This window comes from Pseudophryne corroboree, chromosome 1, assembly GCF_028390025.1.
Source record: "Pseudophryne corroboree isolate aPseCor3 chromosome 1, aPseCor3.hap2, whole genome shotgun sequence".
NCBI lineage: Eukaryota > Metazoa > Chordata > Amphibia > Anura > Myobatrachidae > Pseudophryne > Pseudophryne corroboree.
The window spans coordinates 367,743,347-367,755,301 of NC_086444.1; the positions used below are offsets into that span (position 1 = coordinate 367,743,347).

Below are 11,955 nucleotides of genomic sequence, written 5' to 3' on the forward strand. Positions count from 1 at the left end.
ACTACTGGGGGGGGGGCATCAACAAGGGGCATTACTACTGAGGGGGGGCATTACTACTGGGGGCATTATAACTGGGGGCATCACTACTGGGGGGGCAGCTACTGGGGGCATTATTACTGGGGGGGACAGCTACTGGGGGCATTATTACTGGGGGGCACCTACAGGGGGCATTACTACTTGGGGGCTAAACTACAGGGGCATTACTACAGGGGGAGCCAAACTACTGGGGGCATAACTACAGGGGCCAAACTATTGGGGGCTAAACTACAGGGGGAGCCAAACTACTGGGGGCATAACTACAGGGGCCAAACTATTGGGGGCATTACTACTGGAGGCTAAACTATAAGGGGGGCATAACTACAGGGGCTAAACTGCAATGGGGCAAACTACAGGGGGGCATTACTACTGGTGGCTAAACTATAAGGGGGGCATAACTACAGGGGCTAAACTACAATGGGGCAAACTATAGGGGGGCATTACTACTGGTGGCTAAACTACTGGGGTCATAACTGCAGGGGCATTACCACTGGGGGCATAATGACTGGGGGCATTACTACAGGCAACATTACTACTGGGGGCAATACGGGCATTGCATAAGGGACACCACTACTATGGGGTCTATATAAGGGGCACTACCAGTACAGTGGACATTGCATAATGAGCGCTACAACTGTGGGCATTGTATAAGAAGCGCCACCTCACATGCACCGAAGCCGCACGCAAATGTACTTGCCCTTTCCATGGTGCCCCCCCTATCATTTTCTTCTGGATCCGCCCCTGCCTATGATGATTGCTGCTAGGAAGCCAGTTACAGCCATGCACTACTACAGAATTTGGAAGAAGTACATGGACTGGTGTCAGAAACGTGGTTGGAATTCGACAAGCTTATCCAGACTTCTACTTTTTCTTCAAGCTGGTTTAGATGGAGGACTAAGACTAGGTTCCTTGAAGGTTCAAGTTTCTACTCTCTCCATCCTCTTTCAACAGCGGTTAGCATCCTTACAAGAGGTTAAAACCTTTTCTCTAACGTCCTAGTGGATGCTGGGGACTCCGTCAGGACCATGGGGAATAGCGGGCTCCGCAGGAGACAGGGCACATCTAAAAAAGCTTTTAGGTCACATGGTGCGTACTGGCTCCTCCCCCTATGACCCTCCTCCAAGCCTCAGTTAGGTTTTTGTGCCCGTCCGAGAGGGTGCAATCTAGGTGGCTCTCTTAAAGAGCTAGTTAGAAAAGTTTTTTTTTAGGTTTCTAATCAGTGTCTCCTGCTGGCGACAGGAGCACTGCAACGAGGGACTTAGGGGAGAGACTTGCAACTCACCTGCCTGCAGGAGGATTGAAGTCTTAGGCTACTGGACACTGAGCTCCAGAGGGAGTCGGAACACAGGTCAGCCTGGGGTTCGTCCCGGAGCCGCGCCGCCGATCCCCCTTACAGACGCTGAAGAACGGCAGAACGGAGGTCCGGAAACAGGCGGCAGAAGACTTCAGTCTTCATAGAGGTAGCGCACAGCACTGCAGCTGTGCGCCATTGTTGCTACACGGCTCACGGATCTCGGTCACGGAGGGTGCAGGGCGCTGCTGGGGGCGCCCTGGGCAGCAATATAGAGTACCTTAGAGGCAAATAAATACATCACATATAGCCATTAAGGCTATATGTATGTATTTAACCCAGGCCAGTTTATTAGAAAAACCGGGAGAAAAGCCCGCCGGAAAAGGGGCGGAGCTTATTCTCCTCAGCACTCGGCGCCATTTTCCTGCACGGCTCCGCTGGTGAGGAAGGCTCCCACGACTCTCCCCTGCACTGCACTACAGAAACAGGGTAACAAAGAGAGGGGGGGCATAAATTGGCGATATAAATATATATTGAGAGCGCATATATAAAAACAACACCTTCTAGGGTTGTTATATACTGTATAGCGCTTTTGGTGTGTGCTGGCAAACTCTCCCTCTGTCTCCCCAAAGGGCTAGGAGGGTCCTGTCTTCAATAGAGCATTCACTGTGTGGCTGCTGTGTGTGTCGGTACGTGTGTGTCGACATGTATGAGGACGAAGTTGGTGTGGAGGCAGAGCAATTGCCGATGATGGTAATGTCACCCCCTAGGGAGTCGACACCGGAATGGATGGCTTTGGTTATGGAATTACGTGATAATGTCAGCACATTACAAAAGTCAGTTGACGAAATGAGACGCCCGGCAAACCAGTTAGTACCGGTTCAGGCATCTCAGACACCGTCAGGGGCTGTAAAACGTCCCTTACCTCAGTCAGTCGACACGGGTACCGACACAGATGAATCTAGTGTCGACGGTGAGGAAGTAAACGTATTTTCCAATAGGGCCACACGTTATATGATCACGGCAATGAAGGAGGCTTTGCAGCTCTCTGATACTACTGGTACCTCAAAAAGGGGTATTATGTGGGGGGTGAAAAAACTACCTGTATTTTTCCCAGAATCGGAGGAATTGAATGATGTGTGTGATGAAGCGTGGGTTACCCCCGATAGAAAAATGCTAATTTCAAAGAAGTTGTTGGCATTATACCCTTTCCCACCAGAGGTTAGGGCGCGCTGGGAATCACCCCCTAAGGTGGATAAGGCGCTCACACGTTTATCAAAGCAAGTGGCGTTGCCGTCTCCTGATACGGCCGCCCTCAAGGATCCAGCAGATAGGAGGCTGGAAACTACACTGAAGAGTATATACACACATACGGGTGTTATACTGCGACCGGCAATAGCCTCAGCCTGGATGTGCAGTGCTGGGGTAGTGTGGTTGGATTCTCTGACTGAAAATATTGAGACCCTGGATAGGGACAGTATTTTATTGACTCTAGAGCAATTAAAGGATGCTTTTCTTTATATGCGAGATGCTCAGAGGGATGTTTGTACTCTAGCATCAAGAGTAAGCGCGATGTCCATATCTGCTAGAAGAAGTTTATGGACGCGACAGTGGTCAGGTGATGCGGATTCCAAGAGGCATATGGAAGTATTGCCATATAAAGGAGAGGAATTGTTTGGGGTCGGTCTTTCGGACCTGGTGACCACGGCAACTGCCGGCAAATCCACCTTTTTACCTCAGACCCCTTCACAACAGAAAAAGACACCGTCTTTTCAGCCGCAGTCCTTTCGCTCCTATAAAAAGCGACCAAAAGGACAGTCTTATCTGCCGAGAGGCAGAGGAAAGGGTAAGAAAGGGCAGCACGCAGCCCCTGCCCAGGAACAGAAGCCCGCCCCGGCTTCTACAAAGCCATCAGCATGACGCTGGGGCTTTACAAGCGGACCCAGGAACGGTGGGGGGTCGACTCAAGATTTTCAGCAATCAATGGGCTCACTCACAAGTGGACCCGTGGGTCCTGCAGATAATATCTCAGGGTTACATGCTGGAGTTCGAAAGGTTTCCCCCTCGCCGGTTCCTAAAGTCTGCTTTACCAACGTCTCCCTCAGAAAGGACGTCGGTTTTGGAAGCCATTCACAAGCTGTATTCTCAGCAGGTGATAGTCAAGGTACCCCTCCTACAACAGGGAAAGGGGTATTATTCCACACTATTTGTGGTACCGAAGCCGGACGGTTCGGTAAGACCTATTCTAAATCTGAAATCCTTGAACCTGTACATACAGAAATTCAAGTTCAAAATGGAGTCACTCAGAGCAGTGATAGCGAATCTGGAAGACGGGGACTTCATGGTGTCCCTGGACATAAAGGATGCTTATCTGCATGTCCCAATTTACCCCTCACACCAAGGGTATCTCAGGTTCGTGATACAAGACTGTCATTATCAGTTTCAAACGATGCCGTTTGGTTTGTCTACGGCCCCTCGGGTCTTTACCAAGGTAATGACCGAAATGATGGTTCTTCTACGAAGAAAAGGCGTATTAATTATCCCTTACTTGGACGATCTCCTGATAAGGGCAAAGTCCAGAGAACAGCTGGAAGTCGGTGTAGCACTAACCCAGGTAGTGCTCCAGCAACACGGGTGGATTCTGAATCTTCCAAAATCTCAATTGACCCCGACAACTCGTCTGCTGTTCCTGGGAATGATTCTGGACACGGTTCAGAAAAAGGTGTTTCTCCCGGAGGAAAAAGCAAGGGAGTTATCCGAACTTGTCAGGAACCTCCTAAAACCAGGAACGGTGTCAGTACATCAATGCACAAGAGTCCTGGGAAAGATGGTGGCTTCGTACGAAGCGATTCCATTCGGCAGATTCCATGCACGGACATTTCAGTGGGATCTGCTGGACAAATGGTCCGGATCGCATCTGCACATGCATCAGCGGATAGCACTGTCACCAAGAACAAGGTTGTCTCTCCTGTGGTGGCTGCAGACTGCCCATCTGTTAGTGGGCCGCAGATTCGGCATACAGGACTGGGTCCTGGTGACTACGGATGCCAGCCTACGAGGTTGGGGAGCAGTCACAAAGGGAAGAAATTTCCAGGGCGTGTGGTCAAGCCTGGAGACGTCTCTTCACATAAATATACTGGAGCTAAGAGCGATCTACAATGCTCTAAGTCTGGCAAAACCGCTGCTTCAGGGTCAGCCGGTGTTGATCCAGTCCGACAACATCACGGCAGTCGCCCACGTAAACCGACAAGGCGGCACGAGAAGCAGGAGTGCAATGGCAGAAGCGGCAAGGATTCTGCGCTGGGCGGAGAATCATGTCATAGCACTGTCAGCAGTGTTCATCCCGGGAGTGGACAACTGGGAAGCAGATTTCCTCAGCAGACACGACCTTCACCCGGGAGAGTGGGGACTTCATCCAGAAGTTTTCCACATGATTGTGAACCGTTGGGAAAAACCAAAGGTAGACATGATGGCGTCTCGCCTCAACAAAAAATTGGACAGGTATTGCGCCAGGTCAAGAGACCCTCAGGCAATAGCTGTGGACGCTCTGGTAACACCGTGGGTGTACCAATCAGTGTATGTGTTCCCTCCTCTGCCTCTCATACCAAAGGTGCTGAGAATTATACGGAAAAGAGGAGTAAGAACGATACTGGTGGCTCCGGACTGGCCAAGGAGAACTTGGTATCCGGAACTTCAAGAGATGCTCACGGAGGATCCGTGGCCTCTACCTCTGAGAAGGGATCTGCTTCAGCAGGGACCTTGTATGTTCCAAGACTTACCGCGTCTGCGTTTGACGGCATGGCGGTTGAACGCCGGATTCTAAAAGAAAAGGGCATTCCAGAGGAAGTTATTCCTACCTTGATTAAGGCTAGGAAGGAAGTGACTGTACAACATTATCACCGCATTTGGCGAAAATATGTTGCGTGGTGTGAGGCCAATAAGGCTCCAACGGAAGAATTTCAATTGGGTCGATTCTTACATTTCCTGCAAGCAGGATTGTCTATGGGCCTAAAATTGGGGTCTATTAAAGTTCAAATTTCGGCCTTATCAATTTTCTTCCAGAAGGAATTGGCGTCAGTGCCTGAAGTACAAACTTTTGTCAAAGGTGTACTACATATACAACCCCCAATAGTGCCTCCAGTGGCACCGTGGGATTTGAACGTGGTTCTAAATTTTCTCAAATCTCATTGGTTTGAGCCGTTAAAATCGGTAGAATTAAAATACCTTACATGGAAGGTAACCATGCTGTTGGCCCTGGCTTCTGCCAGGAGAGTTTCAGAGTTGGCAGCTTTGTCATACAAGAGCCCATATCTGATATTCCATTCGGACAGGGCAGAATTGAGGACGCGTCCTCAATTTCTCCCTAAGGTGGTTTCGGCATTTCACTTAAACCAGCCTATTGTGGTGCCTGCGGCTACTAGCGACTTGGAGGACTCCAAGTTACTGGACGTTGTCAGAGCATTAAAAATATATATTTCAAGGACAGCTGGAGTCAGAAAAACTGACTCGTTGTTTACATTGTATGCACCCAACAAGATGGGTGCTCCTGCGTCTAAACAGACGATTGCACGTTGGATCTGTAGCACAATCCAACTTGCACATTCTGTGGCAGGCGTGCCACAGCCTAAATCTGTAAAGGCCCACTCCACAAGGAAGGTGGGCTCATCTTGGGCGGCTGCCCGAGGAGTCTCGGCATTACAACTTTGCCGAGCAGCTACGTGGTCAGGGGAGAACACGTTTGTAAAATTTTACAAATTTGATACTCTGGCTACAGAGGACCTGGAGTTTTCTCATTCGGTGCTGCAGAGTCATCCGCACTCTCCCGCCCGTTTGGGAGCTTTGGTATAATCCCCATGGTCCTGACGGAGTCCCCAGCATCCACTAGGACGTTAGAGAAAATAAGAATTTACTTACCGATAATTCTATTTCTCATAGTCCGTAGTGGATGCTGGGCGCCCATCCCAAGTGCGGATTGTCTGCAATACTTGTACATAGTTATTGTTACAAAAATCGGGTTATTATTGTTATGAGCCATCTTTTTAGAGGCTACTTCGTTTTGTTATCATACTGTTAACTGGGTTCAGATCACAAGTTGTATGGTGTGATTGGTGTGGCTGGTATGAGTCTTACCCGGGATTCAAGATCCTTCCTTATTGTGTACGCTCGTCCGGGCACAGTACCTAACTGAGGCTTGGAGGAGGGTCATAGGGGGAGGAGCCAGTACGCACCATGTGACCTAAAAGCTTTTTTAGATGTGCCCTGTCTCCTGCGGAGCCCGCTATTCCCCATGGTCCTGACGGAGTCCCCAGCATCCACTACGGACTATGAGAAATAGAATTATCGGTAAGTAAATTCTTATTTTTACAGGGGGTTCTGAGGATACAGCCTCCTTTCTGTCCCCCCCACTGTGCCGTGGGACTTAAATTTGGTATTGGAATTTTTGAAGTCACCAACTTTTGAGCCGTTAGAAAGGACAGACCTGAAATTTCTCTCTTGGAAGGTCACGTTATTACTTGCTTTGGCCAGAAAGGTTTCTGAGTTCGGAGCCTTATGTATGAGTCCTTCTTTAAAAAAAAAAAAAAAAAACTCAGTGAAAATATGGCAGAACTCGGTACATGAGCGGATTTCCTTCCTAAGGTCATTTTGGGGTTTCACGTAAACCAGACGATTGTAGTCGCATCTTTTCAGGGATTTGCAGATGGGGACGTGTCTTTGGATGTTGTCCGAGCTTTGCGACTATACGTAAAAGTTACGTCGTCCTTCGGAAGGTTGGCCCATTTGTTAGTTCTCTATGATGGGCCAAAGAAGGGTTGGCCAGCATCTACGCAGTTCTTGTCTAGATGGATTAGACTTGCCATTCGGCACGCTTGTAATTCCTGTGGTCGACAGGTTCCGGTTCAGGCTGGTGCTCATACCACCAGTTCAGTGGGTGCCGCATGGGCGGCTGCCAGTGGTGCTTCCGCTACTCAACTTTGCAGAACGGCGATGTGGTTCTCAGCCCACACGTGCGCGAAATTTTACAAGTTTGATATCTTTGCATCCGGAGACTCTAAGTTCGGACGTTTAGTTTTGCAGGCCACCGACAGCACTCCCTCCCTTGGGGATTACTTTGGGACGTCCCCTACTGTATAAGACTCCAGTGTCCTCTAGTGGATGAAAGAGAAAAGAGGATTTTGGTACTTACCGAGAAATCCAGTTCTCTGAATCCTCTAGGGCACACTGGACGGGATCCGGTCTGAAGATCGACAGTGTCTAGCTCGACCACTATAGGTCGACAGTCACTAGGTCGACATGTGCTAGGTCGACAGGTCTAAAGGTCGACATGAGTTTTTCACATTTTTTGTCTTTTTTTGAATTTTTTCATACTTTACCGTTCCAATGGTAGTCCACGTGGATCGTTAAGTGTGCCGAGCAAAGCGGTAGCGGAGCGAAGGCACCATGTCCGAAGCATGGCGAGCGAAGCGGTGCACTAATTTGGGATCCCGGTCACTCTACGAAGAAAACGACACCCAAAAAAAAAAAAAAAAATCCTCATGTCGACCTTTAGACCTGTCGACCTAACACATGTCGACCTAGAAACCCTGTCGACATTCCATCCATGTCGACCTAGTGACACTGTCGATTTGATGAACCACACCCCACTGGACGCCCGCCTCGGTGCTGTCAACCTGCTGTGTTCAAGGGTCTTGTTCACACATTTCGTGCAAACAGCGTTAGTTTTTCTGTTAAGAGTTTCTTAGTTGCTGTTTGATATGTTGTACGGTTTGGTTCCTCGCCACGGGCTATAATCATGTCCTATTCTCTCAGTCAAATTTTCCAAACTGAGGGTCGAGGGATGTGAAGGGGGAGGAGCCGGCTGTGCAGACAATGCTAATTTTAGATTGTGCCACACCTCCGGTTGCCAGCTTCACACCCCTACTGTATAAGACTCCAGTGTCCCCTAGAGGATTCAGAGAAATGGATTTATCGGTAAGTACCAAAATCCTCTCTTTGTTGATGGTTACAATATCAAACGAATGTGTGGAGTATTCCAGGTGGCATAATGTCAACGCAATACTAATTCTAATTAAAACGTTTTAACAGCTCTGCATTTCTGCTTTTAAACATGAAGTTTTACTGTCATGTTTGAAACTATTATGCTAACAGTTAAAATGCTTTAAGCATTAGAACCGCGTCAGCATTTTGCCATCGGGTTTACGCTGTTAAATGTACCAGTCCTTGGGCAAAAATTCTCCTAATATTGTAAAAAGACTATAGTGTGGCTATAGGGATGGTAGCTGGGACCACAATGGCGATGTCTGCACATATGTTGACAATCCATTTACTAACTCCAGTAGCCATTGCTGCTTAAGGTGGTTCTTTGAAATACTTAATTGTGGTGTGCCAATTTTTAATACATAGCTGCTTTATGTTGTGAATTTGAATGAAGGTGCATGTTTTTAGGAAATTCCGCCATGCTCCATGCTGCTGGTTAGTAGCTCCACTTTTGTCACCATAGTAACTAATATTTTCTTGAACCTAGATGACAAAAACCTCCCAAGTGTACCTCCTCTGCAGCTGAGTGTGCCAGCCGATTATCCTGAGCAGAGCCCCCTTTGGATGGACAATCCACGGCAATATGGTAATGTTAATGACTATATTACTGGAGCCAAACATTTTCTGAAAAGTATTGATACACCCTCAATAGGATAGATCTTACTGTACAAAGATAAAGTTACCAACTGATGGGAATAATCAACCAACAGACTGTTTCCTCTCAAAGTAAGGAGTTTGAGCTCTGGAATATTAATAAATGGAAGTTCTTAGGGCACCTGCCAGACATCACAACTTAGAATTTCTAAAATTACTTTAAAAACCTGTTGTATGTTATATTCATGTAGATCTAACAGAATGCATTGTGGTCGGTTTTGTGTTCCATGTGCTTGGTTGTGATGATGGTTTCTTTTGCAGAAGCCAACCCATTCCTGCAGTCCGTGTATCGCTATATGACATCCAAACTCCTTCAGCTTCCTGACAAACACTCTCTTACAGCCCTGCTAACAACATGGGCACAGAGCATTCGGCAAGCTTGTCTCTCTGCTGCATAGGCACAGCATCATCTTCACATCTATGCAAAGAACTGGACCAGTAATGTATTTCCATGGGGCCAGTAAATGGAAGTGCTTGAGAAGTATTGTACTCCTGCATGACAGCCGCTACCGATTTATCAGCTGGTATAATACTGGTGGCTTTTTAATCAGCCAGCTATGGTATATATACGGTGTAGAACTCGACAGATGTTAAGAGTTCAATACCTTTTTTTTCTTTGCAGCTCTGAACCTTGTCAGCATGAGTACACTAATGACACAGTGACTACCATGCCCCTTGTGATGGTGCTCTCTGAATGGAGAGCTTTGTGATGCACATGCATGTAACCTAGTAATAACATGTATGCGAGTTAATGCTTGATGTGATCAGGCATATTTTGTACACATCTTTTAAATTGTGTTTCTTTTGTTATAATAAATCAGACTGTTGCCTGCAAGATTTATTGATTGTGTGACTGATATCTGTATATTTTTATTAGATTTGTCAGAGAAAAGATCCAGTGTGATAAACTGACCAGATGCGATCACTTTACTGTTTGAAGATCACCTTCATTTTCCAGATGAACAAGAAACCCCATTTCTCTAGCATCCATAAGGGATATTGGGTGAAACTAGTAAGATGGGGTATAGACGGGGCCCAAAGGAGCCAGTGCACTCTAAATTTCTTCAACTGGGTGTGCTGTCTCCTCCCCTCTATGCCCCCTTCCACAGGCTGTTTAGAAAAAAGTGCCCTCAGGAGAGGATGCACATCTCTGCAGCTCCAGAGCGTTTACTTCAATTTCATTTAAAACTTATTTTTTTCAGTATGCTGTCCGGGCAGCAGCATACCTGTGCCGTAGGAGTCGTGGGGTGGCCTTACGAGCTGTAAAGCCGCTCCACCGCTGCAGGACCACCGCCCTGAGGGGCTGTTTGTTCAGCGGGGCACTGCGCCTTGGCTGTCGCAGCACGCTGCACACCCCTAACGCTTCCTGAAGGTGACATCGGTGGGGAGTACAAACCGGGGACCCCCCCGGTTCAAAGTGCGACTGACCACGGTCGCGGCGTACGGGACCCTCCCTGGGGGGGTCCCGCTAGGATCCTCCGTGTGTACACTGGCACAAAACTGCTTAACTAAGCACTTGTGTGAGGTTTTAAGCTTATTGGACGACTTTGCCAGTATAAATAAGATGTACAGGGGCAGAGCTGCTTCAGAGTGGGACCAGCTGCGTTTTGGTGCCTTCCACTGCTCACAGCAGCCATCTACAGCACACGCTCAGCGCTTCCTGCCTCACAGACACGCTGGAATCTGGTACAAGGTGTAGCTAAGGGGGAGAGCCGCTTTGAGTACACTATTTTGAGCCTAATTAGGACTGTATTCAGTAGTGTTAACTGTGATTTACAGAGCTGACAATCTCACTGGGGCTGTGCAGCTCAGGATGTGCTGGTATCCCCTCTCTGTCACTCCTCTCACATACAGTAGTGCAGGCTTGCATTATCTGTCTGTGTGTATGTGTTTGTACTTGCTGTGAAATATGGGTAAGCACAAGCTGTGCAATATATGTCACACCAGATTCTCTCAATTATCTAATGACTCTGTTTCTTGTGCGCAATGTAGTCAATCTTCACAAATTAGTGAAGAGGTAGGGGGAGAGGGTCCAGAGCTCCACTGGTTGGGGTCTCAAGTCTATGATGTCTGATATGTCATCCCAGCTCACTGCTAATGTGCAGAAAACTCAGCTACTGCAATAAGCTGTTGCAGATTTGGCTGCTAAGGCTGATGCACAGCCCCCCCTCTCTCATGCAGGTCCCCAGAAGCGTGATTTACCTGCTCTATTATCTGATACTGATGATATACAAGATGATGTGCATGACCCGGATCCCAATCCCTCTCAGGGTATTGAACCCCTCATTTTTTTCATCCACTAGGGGTCACTGGAGTACTCTTAGGATATGGACGGGCCATTAGCAGGGATAGGCACATTTAAATATTTAAACGTGTAACCCTCCTTCCCCCTCCATACTCCCAAGTACCTCAGTGTTTTTTATGTGCCTCATGGGATAGGACATACTGGATTCCGCTTCCAGATATTTTTATTTTTTACTTTTTCACAACAGCCCTTCCCAGCTTATTAAGAAGCTTGGGTCCGGGTCTGTGTGTACTGCTTGGACCCGGTCTCTAGGTCGACAGGTCAAAAGGTCGACATCAGTTTTTCACGATTCTTTATTTGAACCTTTTCATACTTAACAATCCACGTGGACTATGATTGGAACAGTAATCTGAAGCCCGAAGCATGGCGAGCGAACACTGTGCACTAATTGGGGTTCCTGGTCACTCTACGAAGAAAACGACAGCCAAAAAACATAAACTCATGTCGACCTAGTTACTATCTACCTTCCATACCACACCCGTACTGCTATGGGCAGAAAAGGCTTGTCAGTGCTCAATCAGAAGAGCTCCGCCATGGACCTATATCAGCTTCAGCTGGTTCAGCCTAAGGCTGCAGGAGCTGGACGACGCTTGGATGTAGAAGCCCCGTCAGAGCCTCCACTAACTTTCTAAGA

At 47.8% G+C, this 11,955-nt stretch overlaps 1 protein-coding gene across 4 annotated transcripts in view; it reads left to right on the forward strand.

The window, feature by feature from the left end:
• Positions 1 to 9,851, forward strand: part of MED15 (mediator complex subunit 15) — a 78,841-nt gene extending 68,990 nt beyond the window's left edge. For all 4 annotated transcript variants that reach the window (XM_063913017.1, XM_063913016.1, XM_063913019.1 and 1 more), the window contains 2 exons: positions 8,850 to 8,948; positions 9,278 to 9,851. In XM_063913017.1, the coding sequence (XP_063769087.1) occupies positions 8,850 to 8,948; positions 9,278 to 9,414 (236 nt within the window). In that variant the 3' untranslated portion in view covers positions 9,415 to 9,851. The remainder of the gene's footprint in view (positions 1 to 8,849; positions 8,949 to 9,277) is intronic.
• Positions 9,852 to 11,955: the final 2,104 nt, after the last annotated feature.